We start from the raw sequence: 16505 nt of genomic DNA, 5'->3' as shown, positions 1-16505 counted from the left end.
GCCTTCTCTTTTCCAAGTTGAATGATCCATGCTCTCATTTGGACAATGCCCTTAACAACTGTGGTGGGTTGACCCTGGCTGGAGGCCAGGTGCCCACCAGAGCCGCTCTCTCACTCCCCTCATTCACTAAACAGGGGAGAAAAGGTATAACGAAATGCTTGTGGGTCGAGATAAGGACAGGGAGAGATCACTCACTAATCATCGTCACGAGCAAAACAGACTGAACTTAGAGAGGGAATTCATCTAATTTATTACTAAGCAAAACAGAGTAGAGGAATGAGAAAATAAAATCAACTCTTAAAACACCTCCCCCCACCCCTCCCATCTTCCCAGGCTCGACTTCACTCCCGGCTTCAACCTTCCCCCCGTCAGCGGCACAGGGGGACGGGGAATGGGGGTTACGGTCAGTTCATCTCACGGTGTTTCTGCTGCTTCTTCATCCTCAGGGGGAGGACTCCTCTCATCCTTCCCCTGCTCCAGCATGGAGTCCCTCTCATGGGGTGCAGACCTTCAGGAGCAAACTGCTCCAGCATGGGGTCCCCCATGGGGTCACAAGTCCTGCCAGCAAACCTGCCCTGGCGTGGGCTCCCCTCTGCACGGGTCCACAGGTCCGGCCAGGAACTTGCTCCAGCGTGGGCTTCCCACGGGCCACAGCCTCCTTCAGGTGCCTCCACCTGCTCCGGCGTGGGGTCCTCCACGGGCTGCAGGTGGAATCTCTACACCCCCTCATCCTTCCTCCATGGGCTGCAGGGGGACAGCCTGCTTCACCATGGCCTTCACCACGGGCTGCAGGGGGATCTCTGCTCCGGCACCTGGAGCTCCTCCTGCCCCTCCTCCTTCACTGACCTTGGTGTCTGCAGAATTTCTTACATCTTCTCACTCCTCTCTCCGGCTGCAAAAGCTCGCCCTCTCTAAGTGTTTTTCTTCTTCTTAAATATGTTATCACAGAGGCGCTGATTGGCTTGGCCTTGGCCAGCGGCGGGTCCGTCTTGGAGCCGGCTGGCATTGGCTCTATCAGACACAGGGGGAGCTTCTAGCAGCTTCTCACAGAAGCCACCCCTGTAGCCCCCCCGCTACCAAAACCTTGCCACGCAAACCCAACACAACAACACACTTTATCTTTTGGTCAGCCCTGAATTGGTCAGGCAGTTGGACTAGATGATCATTGTAGGCCCCTTGCAACTGAAATAGTCTATTCTATTCTATTTTATATATGCTCCAATTCCTTTAATCATCTTAGTGGCCCATAGTTGTCCACTGTCACTAAAACAGCTTTGTTTCCAACCATTGTTGGACAACTTGACTTCTGTAACAGTCTAGCAGTTCAAATGCCTGTCCAGAAGTCCTAAAGCGGAGTTCTTTACCCTCCCTAGTCTAGTAGGGGATGTTAGGGAGGTCAAAACTCATATCCCTCAATCCCTAGATGAGTACCATTGCTGTAAGGCAGGGTCACACATTACCAACTATATGTGCATAACCTACCACAGGGGCATTTGCTACACCTCTGTGGAGCCATGTAACTGAAAATAAAGAAATTCATGCCATAGTAACCAGGCCAGAATAAATGTACAAACTTGTTTACCATTCTCACAGAAGAAGGAAGTTATGAACAGTGGACCCTGCTCCCCAAACTGGATTATATCCACTAACTCCAGTGATGAACGCATGGTGTATGGAGTACAGCTAGCATTCACACCACTTTCCTCCTGAAGTCAGAAACCACAGACATGAAAACCAAACAATTCCCTCAGCCCTTTTAGCAGAACTCCTATGAAAGGTCTGGGGTTTTCCAGAAGAGCTCTGCTCTGTTTCTGCTCAGTAATAGTTTGCAGAGACCTTCCTTCTCAGTGCTCAAATGCATTTTTAAGACAAATATAAAACAAGAACTCCTACTATTTATCATACATGGAAAGACATCATGTTTGTTGTCCATTTGCCACATTCCCACCTGATATGAATCCTGAGTAAACACTGGTGGGTTATCATTGACATCCAAAACAAGGATAGTGAGTTCTGCTTCGGTTTGATGTACAGAATCTGAAACTGTGATTCTCAGCTTATACACAGCAGCTTCTTCAAAATCTAATGGTTCCACCACTGTGACTACACCGGTGTGTTGATCAATGGCAAATTTCATTCCAGGACTATTATCATAAATAAAACCAAACTGCAGTGCTGGCCTGGAGTCCGCATCACTTGCTGACACACGAGTCACTATAAAACCAGGCAGGGCATCTGAAAGATAGAAGAATAAGTCTCAGCTAAAAGATAATGCTACAGTTTCTGAAGATTGTGCCAATTTTGTAATATCGAATATCAGATATATGTGATCTTTCTGTATTAACTTTTGTTGTATTTTGATTTTGTGTTTTAGAATAAGAGCAGTATCCAGAAATGCTATGGAAACAGTAGCGGATTTCTTCAAATGCATCTGCTTTATCCCAGTTTTAATTTGGGTTTTCTTTAGACTTTCCCAGATCCAGTGTAGCCATAACTGCTTCTTCACCAGCAACAGGAACTTCCATGGTTTTCCACAAGCATTTAGGTGACATGAATTTATTGAACAGTGTCACAAACTTCCACAAAAATATTTGAGACATCAGTGTCCCCTGGTCTGTGTAGAACTGGCAAATGCAATTCTGAAGTTTTTCCCCAGGAGAAGGCCACTAGAGAAAAACGAGACCTTCAGCCAGAACTACGTGGCACAAAAATTTCAAAAGCTCAAGGTATAGTCCTATGAGATTGAGAAACCAGATACAGACAGCTTTTGTCATGTGCCAAACTGACAGTACCAGGGATTGTAAACTGAACCTATCAGTGATCATCTAATGAAGTCCGGAGCTAACAGAAACGAAACCATTTCCCATTTGCATGCCTGGGGCACTAAGCCGCAAAAATGCTGTGCAATGTCCTAATGCAAGTGTTCTTAAATGGAATACAAAAACCTAAATAAGTAGCCAGTAGTTTATGGCTGCTGTGTATCCACGACTGCGGTACCTGTCATTACCAGTGGGAGCTAAATTTAGGAAAGGCTAAAAAATATCACTAAAAAGACAGCCTTGATATCTTTTGTTAACAAGAGTGCTGAAATTTCAGCACCTAAACGTTTATAAATTTTTTGCTGTGTATCTTAATGCATCACAGTATCTGAAAATGCTGGGCTTAAGACTCAAGGTCTGCAAATGTTGAGATAATGTCACACAGCATACCAGATGTATGCTGGGATGAGAACTGATGAGGTCGTGGGTCCTCCTCTTCATGATCATCCACTGGATCAAGCTACAGAGCATTTTAAAGCTTCATTCAAATTTACTGAAATTATTTCTTTCATCACAACAAAGTTCAAAATGTCTTATTTCTAGCAACGTTGGTTTTAACACCAAGTATTTTTACTGGAGAAAAGCAGAAATTGAAGACATCTGAAGAATACTACACTGGAGTCCAAAATGAACAGATTACAGATGTATTTCTGTAGAGTTTGTTTTCCTCTTTCTGAATTGTCCATGGTTTTGTTCCAAACTATTCTTAAACACAATGTCTAAATATTAAGAATAATGCCTCTGAGAACAAAAGCAGATCACAATTTACTTTGATATTTCAGTATTAATACAATCTGTTATCCTTTTTACTACAGTTGCTTGGTTACTCAAATCACCAAAAGCACTATCGTTGTCTGACAAATCCCAGTCTTAAAACTTAGCTCTACTACCACACTTACTTTCTGGGACCTCCACTTCACCTAGTGGTTGGATAACTGGAGCATTGTCATTAACATCTAACACTTGTATCCTCACAATGCTTGTAGCAGAAAGTCTGGGGTTTCCTTTATCAGCAGCTTGTACAACCAACCTACAATTAAAGAAAGCAGTGATTGTCACTATTGATCAGAAATCATCAAATTATCCACCAGTGTTATAAGCAGGGGGAAAATTACAAAGTAAAAGATTAGCCCTTTATGCTCCTCATTGCAGCTCTTACATTCCATCTTTCTTTCTGTAAGGTTGACTGACTGGAGGTTTTTGGGGGGGCTTTTTGTATGTCTTGCAGGAAAAATGTCCAGGAGATTCTAGGTGGCAAAACCATAATAAAATCATATAAAGAAAAGGAAGTATTCATCTGTATTAATTTCACCCAATTTCATACCAAGTGTAGGTGGTTAAACAAGCTAGCAATACTCTTTCAAATAAGACATGTTTCTTCAGTTGGTAATTCAGAGCTGGAATTAAAACTTAAGTACTAAATTGTCCTTTGGAGTAACCTGACTCTCCTCATTGTTGACAAAGGGACAACAGGAATGTGAAAACTGGGTAATATGAAAACATCCAAAGTGATACTCAGCCAAAATGTCTGCAGAGATATAGAATAGCCCCTCTATCATATTATAAATTGAAGTGATAAAGTGAAAAATCTGAATACATGCACTGTTTGACAGTGGCAAAGTTCCCATTGATTTTAGTGGGACTAAAGTTAGAATCTCACTGTCAGGTTAAGAGAGTTTGCCTGTAACGCTTCCATTTTACACCTGCATAAGGATGGGTAGTAGATTCTGTTAACAAACTTTTTATTTCCACAAGCAATGTAGTAAAGAAAATGGTAAGTAACGACCTGATAAACATGGATAAAAGGATGTTTATTCTTTGTAGGAACTAGCTTCCTAACCATAAAGAGCAAATGTTTATTGTAAGCAAAGATTATTTGGAAGACTTCACCACTCCCCAGTATTAAAAATTATCCAGAAGGGAACTCAAAAATAAATCTAACTCAACAGGTGTTCTACAAAGAATAACAGACAAAAAAATGAGAAAACATCAAGCTATGCGAAAGGATATACAAATCAGAGCCTGGCATCTCAATTAAATGTTTTGTGTACTAACAACTGCACGTCGCATCGTATTTTCTAGGTCTCCCTGCAGATCTTCTGAATGCTTTATTTCTCCCTCTTTCTTCTAAGTCACAGTTTCTCTTCAAAGTGTCAAATAGATATTACTTCCTAAAAGTTCACATGACAATATGGAATACCAAGGCTGTGGATTGCAGCACTTCCATTCCTGAACCACACCAGCTCTGCTCTGGGTGTCCTTGTGGTTTCTGATGCCGACAGAGCACATACCTTGAATTGCAGGCTAGTATTCAATCGGTGACCATGTATAATTCCATATAGAAAGTGTATTTTTTCTAGAATGAATATTGATAAAGTATACATATGGAAATATTTTACTAAAAATAATCACTTTCTAAGGTTTCAGGAAAAAACTCTCATAAAAACATCTCAGCCAAGGCATTAAAATTAAGGTTCTGTCAACACTTCCATTATAACTCCTATTATAAGGGACTTAGAACTTCTGGGGAAGAAAATGTTCAGTTTAGATAAAATAAACAACTTCTTGCAAATTTAAAAGAACCAATGGTAACATTTTGAAATTAAACAAGAAAACAGTTTTGAAAGCTTCTTTTGCTATTCACTTTTCCCCTAACAATGTACAGATTAATAGCGTATTAATAAAGAGAAGGAATATGAAGCTTCACATTCCTCAAACAAAATGTCAGTTTAAAAGGCTAGAATTCCAACATAAATACTGAAATAAATCAGGCTCCCAGTTAAATACAGATATGACAACTAGTATGCTTACATGTTTGTTCAATGCTTCATCAACAGTAAACATCCTTCCTTTGAAGGATTTATTCCAGGCATTCTTTTAAAGTACTAGTTACAAATAAAAAGTATTACACTATTTAAATAACTAAAAATCAGTACTGATATTTTTGATTCAGTGAAAAACTGAAATATAAACTCCAAATGAAGTGTTCTGTATATTATTAAAGTATTTCCTTTAGGACGCTATTATCAAATAACACTGATATTAAAAAAAATCATAGTCTGTTGATCTTTTTGATGTGGTTTTCTAAAAGTTATTCTGGTTCATAAGAATTCTGATTGGATGTTTAAAACTTTGAGGCTCCAGAGGATAGGAAAACTTGCAAATACTTTAACTGATGCCACAACCATATGGAAAAAAAGAAGGTAATTTCTACTGATACATACACAAAAATCTACTTTTTGTAGAGATTGCAGTACATAAAAAGTGTGTATTAACAAATCCGCATACTCATATTTTCTCTCAAGGCATGATTTGTTTCCCTTCTAATTCAAATTATGGCATGAGCTGTAAAGAAAAATTGTCATGTCCACTTGATCATATTTACTCACAGTTTGGAAAACAGGAAAAAACTAATACTTAGTACAAAATAGCTTATAGATGGAAACAGCTTACAGAAACATCTTTATTAGATTATGGAAAAGAAATCTGAACTGTAATTAAAGAACAGAATGCGTCCCTATTTCTTGAATTTGGTTTGAGTGCTTTCTCTGTGTCTTTACATATTTATACAAAATTATTCCAGAGAGGGAATGGCTGCACAGCTCTTAATAAACTAAAATCCAGGAACTGTCATCATTCCTATAGTGAATCATCACACTCACTTATATCAGTAAGTGTTGCCATTGATTAAAAAAGACTACATTTCTTCTCCTAAATTTGAGGAGTACGCAAGAATCCATGGTACTAAATGGGTAGCTTTAGTGCTGTTCTCAATGCTGTCTGGCTTGCACCCAGGCTCTCTGAGTAATGGATGTCAACAGAAGACTATAAAATACGTAACACGAGCAATCTCAAGTTAAAGTGAACAAAAAGAAGAATGCATTTTTGTAAGAATCTTGCATACAAACCTGTAAGATGAAGTATTTTCATGATCTAGGACTGTATTAGTTGCTAGAATTCCTCGTGCTGAATCAATTAGAAATGCTGCATTTTCATTACCAGATAAAATTGAGTACTCAGTTTCTCCATTCAGCCCACTGTCAAGGTCATTTGCAAATACCTGTTTGGGAGCAAAACTGAAGCTTAATTCAAAATGGAAGAATGTGATTTCAGAAGGAAAAACCTTACACTACAGTGATCTACTTCTGGTTCCTTGCCTTTCGACTGCACAGATTTCAGCAAATAATCATTTTGGTCCCCAACGCGAGTGTCATGTGAGGTCACAAAATCTGCTCATGAATTGCAATAGGATGCACATGAATTCTTTCCCTGAGTAATGTGAAATTCAGCTACATAAAGCACTAAGGCTGAATGTAATAATTTTACACTGCTTACTTTACTATAAGGTTGCTGTTAGAATGCTGTCTCTCTTTAGTGCATAAAAATGCACTTTTTCAGGGGTCCGGTGAAGTATTACTGCTATACAAACAGACAAAGGATAAAGTAATTATTAGGTTTGCAGAGCTTTCATGGAATAGGTCATTAATTCCTTTTTAAAATACAAACCAGAAAATGTAAAAAGGGCAGAGACAAGCTATAAAACCAACAGAATAAATAACATTCAAGAGCAGTGAACAGGTTTCTTAAAGACTCCTCTGACTCTTTGAAGACTCGTCTTTGTATTTTGCTGGTTGCTGAACAAGCATGATAATGAGCACAGGATCCAAACCATAGCAGAGGCAACCAGTCAAATTGAATAAAGGAAACATAACAGAATGTATTCTGTCATAAAATTTTGACTACACATCTGGGTTGACTGCCTTTTGATTTCTCTCCATTCCTGGACATATGTTTCTCTAAATACAATGTCCATCAGTTTCTAATCACTTTGCCCTGGAGGCATTTGTAGCTTTCCATTTATTTATTCTCTAGAGGAGGAATATCTTTAGTACCTAACATGACCCTCGCTGTGACCTGACTTGCAATGCAAGAACATGTACTGAGAAAATTATGCGTTCTTGTAGTCAAACTGATGTCTTCTTTTGCTCTAACATGGCCAGCTGGAAACACTTTCAGAGAATGGATCCATTCAGAGGAAGAAGTGTTTGCACATTTAAATTGAGACAAGCTGCTCTTTAGGCATCAGATTTTAAATTGAATACTTGGGTTTGATTCTACTAGTCTGATGAGTTGAAAGTATTCTTTTTATTGCTATAGCCCTTTCAGTAGATGCATTAATGCAAGAGCCAGCCTATATTGTAACCAGAACCACAGCTTTGAATGGTATTTTTCAACTACTCAAAGAGAGAAACAGAAAATTAAAAAAATAATAATTTTAAGTCCAGTTGAACAACTATTAAGAAGATAAAGAATTCTCTTTCGACTTAACAAACCTGAAAGATCTGAAATGTGGTCCAGAAAAACAATCATTGAATATTTTAGATATTCAAGCAAAACAGTAGCAACACCAAGAACCCCACTATCAGTTTTTAAGAGATCGTGGTTCAGAACAGACCTAGCAGGATTGTAGTCACAAATGGATCAACCAAACTTGTTTTCAACTACAGCACTGGGCTTGGGAAGATATATTTCCACTTACCTGCAAGATGTCTGTTTTAGGACTTTGGCCTTCCCATACTGATGCTTTGTAATAGCTTTGCTCAAATTTAGGTACATTGTCATTCATATCTTGTATCAAAACTGTCACTCCACAGAATGCTGAACTCAAGCTATTTTCAGCCAAAACTGAAAGATGTATTTTGTTCTTAACTTCATAATCAAGAAACTTTGGGTCTTTTACTGTGATTATACCTGGTTTATTAAAATAAAAAAAATAATAAATATTGAAATGTGACATATGCATTCAGGGAAAAACACACCAAATATAGTTATGAAGACCCTAACATACATGGTCTCCTTCACTGAACACATGACAGAATTCCAGCAAGATCTCCACGGTGTCCTTCATCTACCTAACATCACCCCTCACCATGCTAGTTACTACACAAATCTTGGACAGCTAAGTTTTCACTGATCAACCACCACGTTGGCAATTTCCTGAAACAAAGCGAATTTACTTGCAGGGGGATAGAGAGGAAGAAAGTGGCTGCGTGACATGTGCTCCTTGACACGTGACAGTGAGCCAGCTGTGTCTGAAGAGATTCTTGGCCCTCATCTGACAGTGGCTACATCTAGCCCTTCATCTATATCCAAATTGGGCAACAGCTGTATCAATTTCTGTATCTGACTGACATACAGGTAAAATACTGACTCCTTCTGACGCAGTGAGCCCCCCTCCCCCGGAACTGTTATTCTATCAAAAATAATGAGTGAAAATTCTCTACAAGACCTAAACATGTCCACATTAAACCTGAAATGTCCTTGGAAATCCGTGGTCACATACTCAAAATTCTTCATTACATCTAAACATCAAACATAGTTAATTTGTATGTTAATTTCATTAGAATTTAAATTCAGTTTTGCATGGATTTTTCAGTAATGATGCCATGAATGTCTATATCCCAAGCCTGTGATAGCAGAACCACCCATCTACTGCTGCTCTCCAAGCCAGTGCTTTTTAGTTTTTATTTTCTAAGATAAGCAGCAATGATTGGCTATTGTTTATGGATCTGTTCAGTGTTCAAGAATTATGTCTTGAACATAAAGATTTCAAAGCTGGCAGGTGGTGTCTCTTCAGCACAACACTTAAAAACTATCGCATTCTTAATACGGAATAAACAAAATAGACAGTGGCAGAAGGAATACTCTTCAAGATGACAGAGAGTAACTGAAAGACTCTAGTGCGGAGTAGAGCAAATAATCGAGTTTGAGGTACATCACCTAGGTGGAAGAAGTGAAATAACAAGACTGCTCATTCTAGAGAAGAGCACACGAAGAAGAAACAAGGTAACAATATTCAAATATGTAAAGAATAATTTTTTTTGCCTTTGTCTTATATCTATTGTTACTAGCTTAAGAAGTAATAAATTTAAATTATTTCAACAAACATTCAGATAAATATGAAAACTTTCCAACTGCCAAGACTTGTACAGACTATTGAGAGGGTTTGCAGAATCGCTATCACTAGAGGTTTTTAAGAACACAACAGACAAACTTCCGTCAGATTTCTGCACAATTGATTCCTCTTCTGCGTCAGAGGACAGACTAATTCATGTCTTTGGGTCACTTCCTACTGTACTTTGTATGATTCTACAATATAATAAATGCACCTAGAATGGGAGAAAGCCTTCTCCGAAGTGGGGTTAATTAACATCAGTGCTTGAAAAGACAAGTAGAGCAGAGCTTTGGCTGTTTAGAATACCTGAGATAGAAAGGGCATCAATATAGCTCAAAACACTTCTACAATGGGTAGAGAGACACTGGTGTCAATCAACATTAATGCTGAGGTAAGAACTGTTCTTAAAAAGTCCTGAAAGGACTATTAATATTTCCTCAGAAACAGAAGAGAGGAAACAGAAGAAAACACAATGGCTCAAATAGCTCAAAAGAAGACTTGTGACATCCACTGCTATAGAAATTCCACTATTGTTTGTGAAGAAAGTGCTTATGACACTTTTAGAAACATCATGTAACCATTTTTCAGCCCGGCTTGATTAAAAAAACCAAAACAACAAAAAACCAGGAAAATTGGATTTTTTTTTCGTCATCTTTTTAGTTTTTTTGGAGGTGATATTGGAGAAGATTCACTTTCTTGGGGATAAACTTGTCTTGATATTCTTTAAGATTAATCTTTCTAGCTTTATTTCAGTGAAATAAGGACTTGGAAATCAAGCGTATGCACTTTAAGTGCCCATCATCTAAACAAACCAAAATAATTTTAACTGCCCATCAGCATCAAACATGATAGCTTTACAGGAGTACCACCACTCGATGCCTGGAGACATCAGAATAATCAGGGATTAAAGCCTCCAGGAACTCAGGGAGAAAGCCATTTGTTAAGAGTACAAACTATTTACACTATTTCTGAGGAAAACTGCTTACAGTGACTATGCCATCCCAGAAAGACTACAGCTATGCAGAAGGCAAACTCTTTTGTTGCAGATGTTTAGAAGCTGAGAAGCAACCATTGTAGCTATGCTCTCTCTCTTACGTGCCTTAGAAGAGAGCACGTAAATGCACACGGGGAAACACACCACTCTGCTGACATCCGAAGTTCCTGACTGAAAGGCAGGTGAAATCAGACTTGCTGTGGAATGCAGATATAATTGCCAAAAAACCAAACTTGACTTTCAGACTTGTCAAGCTTAGCCTGAAACAAGGGCATCAATATAGCTTAAAACGCTTCTACAATGGGTAGAGACACACTGGTGTCAAAATTAATGCTGAGGTAAGAACTGCTCTTAAAAAGTCCTGAAAGGCTGCACTTCAATCACTATTAATAAAATCAACAAGGGTCTAATGCTTCCTACAGTAGGAGTGTTTTGAAGGATTTTGTTTATTGAGTTTTTAGGCAACTTTACGATGAGAAACAAGACGGAGTCTCAGCTTGGATCACAAAGCAGTAGTTTATCAACTCCCAACACCTGGTGATCAATAGTTACTCAGAGCTGAGTGTTTTAAACAGGTATACTGGCGTTCAATTTCCTTCCACATCAAGTTTACAATAGTGCAGGTCTCTCCTCATCCCCGGTTTTATTAATGATTTATTAATTGTAACAGGAGAATAATACTCTATCTATCCCTTGTTCTTATGGTAGAAACTTGCTGTATTTTAGAGACCACACTCTTTAAGCTACACATAGACACTTGAAAAAAAGTTATAAAAATGTACCTGTAGCAGGGTGTATGGAGAATATGCTTTCCTTGTCGCTGAAGATGCTGTATTTTATGTTTTCTCCTGTAAATTTGCGTTCATAAGCTTCTACAGTTAGAAGTGATGTACCTGTGGAAGCAATAAGACATTTTCATCACGTCCATTTTAGAAGGTTTTATTCTGATTTTATATAAATGTGATTAATAGCAGATGCACAGCCAGACACCTATGTACTAGGCTAGGTACTTATTAATGAATTAAAATAGTAGACAATAAAAACAATTGCTCCATGACTTGAATTGCATTACAACTCCTTAGGCAAGGCACTGTCTATCCCTCCTTGCCCAGTAAATTACTCATCTGATCACAACTTCATCACCTGTCTAAATAAAATGATGAGCTTCAACCTTTCCTAATTGCAAACTCTCACGTACCACCAGAATTACCTCTTACCTGAAGTCATTCTTTCTATTCAGGTTATGCTGTCTTTGGTCATTTACATCTCACTTTTTCATCAATTCTTTTAAGGAAAATAGTCCTTTTTTTCTGCATCATAGGAAAGCATGTTACTCCTGAATCATCATAAAGAGTTTATTTTTCCTTCATTTATCTCAATTTAATTTGGATTTTTGAACAGTATTTTTAATGAAATATTTTTAAAAATTTTAATTAGCCATCTTTTGACAGAGATGAAACTGCATGCATAGCTATATGCCTATTCAAGCAGAATTCAAATTCCATGAAAAGTTCAATAATTTAATATAGCATACAAGAGTCACGAAATAAAAATTCTGTTTGAAATAGGATTAGAGTGAAAATGTGGAACTGAATACATTATCCTGCTCAGAATCATCACATGTAACAAAAAAGTAGCAAGTTTGAAAAGCATTATCAAGATTTTCAGATAATTGTTCTTTTCAAGTGACTTATGAAATTGTTTAGCATATATGGCAATTGATTTTAATGGATTTTAACTATTTAATTGTAATTGATTCCATGCAACTGTGATGGAGTGAGGTTACTGTGCAACCTGAACTCTTCCAAACAGCATTACAGACAACTAGGTATTTTATTACATCACCAAGGGCATGCTGTTCACACTCAGTGTCCTGGATGTTAGAGGAAAGGGCTTTATCTTTAATGTAAAAATGAGAGGAAACACAGCTCTTACAACTGCTACCTTTTTTAATTTTAGCATTGTTACTTATTGATTTTTAAAGCCAGGAAATTATGTTTTAAGTGCTTTGTCATTTGCTCCTAAAATCTGACTGTCAAAAGCAAAGCATGCCAATTTTGACAGATGTAATTTTCTGTACTAGTTAATATCTTCATGGGATATTTACTAGAAAAGTTCTAGAAGTAAGATCCAACAGTCCAACAGGTAAAGACTGATATGAACACTGCACTGTGGGTTGTTTTAGGACCTAAAATAGGGGATTGTAGGTTGAATTTTATTGCTGAGCAACTTTGATTCACTGCAAAAGCCTGCAAGGGCAATCATCCTCAGAGCAAAGTTAAACATAAGAAAAAAATTCAAGGTCCGAAGAATGTCACTATTTATCTTCTAATGCTGTCAGCAGTCTTTTTTGTTTGTTTGCTTGTGTGTTTAAGAAGAAAAACTACCAGAAATAAAGGAAGCAGGAGCATTTCTACATGAATCCCTGTTTTTCAGGGGTTAGGTTAATAAATTGTTGCTCTGGGTCCCCAAATCCTAATCCTTTAAGTTTCATATTTTTCATGTAGCTAACATTGTTTACAACTTGTTTTTGGCAGAGAAAAATTTACTGTTTCTGATACATTTCACAGAAAATGACTCATTCAAACAGCGAATTTTTACAGTTCATTCTCAAAAAAATATGCCCAAACTCTCAGGTCTATTGTGACACAAACAGGCCCTATACAGGTAAATAGCGCAAGACAGTACCCATCTGCTGGAGCTTGCAATTTCAAGTATACGTCATTCAAATACTGCTTCAAGCAGAGGTCAAACCATGTAACACCTAACCTGGAGAAAATTAAGAGGAAGGTAGCTTTCTGGCTGCAAGGCACACTGAAATGGCATGACGAGGATGAAGTCAGCACTGAAGGCAGCACAAGGAAGAAGGGAGATCAGGATCATAGCAGAAAGCAGTCAGATTGGTTTGGAACGCTATGCAATCAACTGCTGAATTAGTTAAGAATACTAAAGGAAGTGAAGAGTGATTTTAAATGTTTACATTTAGGGTTTTTTTTCGGTTCAGTGACAGACAACCTGATTGCATTTGAAAGTATCTCAAACCGCTTTAAATAGCCTACACACCAACCTTTATATTATGCCTGCTGACCTGGAAGTGAAGCATGGCAGCATGGACAGTATTTGCCTACCTGACCAAATAGGTTCAAAAACATTTGCTATACTCCGTGTTAGGACATAACATACTCCAGAACTAAGCTACTATATCACTATATCGTTGGTTTTCTTCTCCCTTCAGTACTCATTATAGTAGTCTCTCTTCCCGTCCTTTGTCATTAACCCCGGTTCATCCTTGCCATTATTTCTTGAGACCTCTTAATTGCTCGTGAAAGAAAAAGCTAACTGAGCACAAAGAGTAAGAGATGACTTTAGAGAATAAGAGGCTACGTATTTTCTATCTATTAGAAAAAAAAAATACAAGAGTCAACAAGTTTTACTGGTGAATCTGTCTCCAAGGAAATGCTACGCAAACAACCATTCAAGTGAAAGCCTGGTGAACAGTAAAGGTTTCTTACCCTCTGGAGACCTCAGTGACTTGATTATTTATTGACTGGCTTCTAAGTGCCCGTTGTAATGCAGTTTATAATATCTAAAGACATTAAATATTTAATATTAAACAAAAAGTAGAAGAACAGGGTTTTCTGAAGGTCATTAAACTTGGAGGTCAAACACTTAAAGAAAATCTGACCACAAGGACCAAGTCCCGAGGCATTCACCCAATTCACGAGTTTAGACTAAATTAAAACTAAGGACCCTTGGCTTTGGCTTTCGTTATTTATACTATTCAGATTTTTTTATTCTTTTAAAAATAAACTTAGAGTTTTCCCACTCTATTAGTTAAGGTAGAATAAAATTAGGAGGAAAAGCCACATTTATTAATACCAGTTCTACAAATAATCAGTATGTAATGTAAATCTCCCCTGGACTGAATACACTGGTACCATTCATACTTGTAGAGGTCCCAGGATCACATATATCCTGTAAGCTAACTTCTATGAGAGTTTTAATTATAATCATGCTTTTTACCCCACTGAAATGTAAAATATTTGATATTTACTTATGCTTATATAAATAAGAAAATGCTACAAACAGAGCCAAAACAGTATTAGTATTTGGTAAAATCCATCATTCTCTTAAACGAATTTGATCTTCTTAGCAAATAGACTTTCATTAAATATACAAACTAAAATTTTGGGATGAAACCCTCCTGTTTACTCTGAAGCTTTGCTAAATTTCCTTTAATCAAAACAACTTAAATTGAATCTTATTTATATTTTCTATAGATTGAATGGGAGAACAATCTGACTATGGCATTCTGCTACCTCAGCTCCTTGGGGCATCTCCATGATTTCAGGCTGGATTGTCTAGCCTGACCCATGAACGTATCTACATTTGGGATCAGATTAGCTTCTCTATTCCCATAAAGCTCTGAATTATGTTTTCCTTCTTTAAATCAATACATGTTTCCTAACAAAACCTATCTTCCCTCTTATTTTTTTCTTAACTAGAAAGAAATTTTAATGCAGGATTAATGCAGGTTAATCTCATCTCTCTTGAGAAGACTGAAACCCCAGGGCCTTGACCTTACCATGGGGAAAGTTCTCATGATACTTTCTGAAAATACAAGCCTGCTGCAGCAAGGGAGAGACAAAATTGAGAGCCCAGGGCTCACCTCTGGAAACACCCTGGTCTCTGCGCTTTCTGGACACCTAGGATCAAGGCCCCTGTACATCACCACAATTGACTCTCAATGGGTAGATCAATGAAAAGACAGAAAATGAGAGATTAACACACACTGCTGTGACTTCCAAACTGTATCTTCTGAAAGCAGCAATTCCCAAAGGGCAGACTCTCCCGTGCAAAGTGACACATGATTAATTACCGTACAGTGCTGATGCTAGTAAAACAAGGTTTGGAGGCCTTGAGGTATCTGTGACTCACATTCACAAAAAAATTTCAATTTTAAGGTGTCTAAAACTACTTGTAAACCCTGGTCAAATTCATCGAACAAAAAGCATTTTTTAAATGTCAGGACAAACATGTTTAGGGATTTTTTTTGTGTGTGTGTTTGTAATAGAAGCAATAAATGAAGCACTGGTTTAAAAAAAATAAAATTAAAGAACTTTAAAGAACTTCTTATCCCATAGGTTTTGTACTCAGACTGGTCAGTATGGAGTGAATGGGAAATGCTACCCTGCCTGAGGAGGCCTGAATCTACACCTTTCATATTTCAGAAGACTGTTTTAACCACCAGGCCACTGAATGCTCCACTTTTTCCTGTTGGAAGCCTTCTACTTTTTCCAAATCCCACGTTTTTTGACAGACAGCAAGAGACTTAGAAGGATGCTCTAACTTGGTGGCTTGATCACTCATCACGACTCTTTAAAAACAGCCTGAACCCAAAATATTTCATCTACGGTTAAAAAAGTAATTTAATTAAAAAAAGGTCACCTTATTGCCTATTTTCAATCTGTTAATTGAAACATCAGTAATAGTCACAACATTATCTTTATCTTAAAATACACTGCTGAAAATTTGGCTTGTAGTCCCAAACAGGCACAGAGGAAGGAATGGGTGAGTAATCACAGCAGTAATTACTACAACAGCCATCTTCACCCTTAGCTCTCTATTCTGTTTGCAATTATCTGAGAATATTGATTGCTTTTCCAAAATTATTAACACATTTCTTTTTTACCAATTCCTAATCAAATATATAGGCTGTTACTTGAGATCTAAGAAT

At 37.7% G+C, this 16505-nt stretch overlaps 1 protein-coding gene across 2 annotated transcripts in view; it reads right to left on the bottom strand.

Annotated features, from left to right (window-relative positions):
* Nucleotides 1-16505, bottom strand: part of DCHS2 (dachsous cadherin-related 2) — a 122862-nt gene that overhangs the window by 7919 nt on the left and 98438 nt on the right. For both annotated transcript variants that reach the window (XM_054825623.1, XM_054825624.1), the window contains exons 14-18: nt 11551-11661; nt 8359-8570; nt 6728-6879; nt 3719-3849; nt 1949-2235 (exon numbers count right to left, since the gene is read on the bottom strand). In XM_054825623.1, coding sequence (XP_054681598.1) covers nt 1949-2235; nt 3719-3849; nt 6728-6879; nt 8359-8570; nt 11551-11661 — 893 coding nt within the window. The remainder of the gene's footprint in view (nt 1-1948; nt 2236-3718; nt 3850-6727; nt 6880-8358; nt 8571-11550; nt 11662-16505) is intronic.

Source organism: Grus americana, chromosome 4, assembly GCF_028858705.1.
Source record: "Grus americana isolate bGruAme1 chromosome 4, bGruAme1.mat, whole genome shotgun sequence".
Taxonomy (NCBI): Eukaryota; Metazoa; Chordata; class Aves; order Gruiformes; family Gruidae; genus Grus; species Grus americana.
The sequence above is the reverse complement of the archived record's forward strand: the minus strand, read 5'-3'. Positions and strand labels throughout refer to the sequence as shown.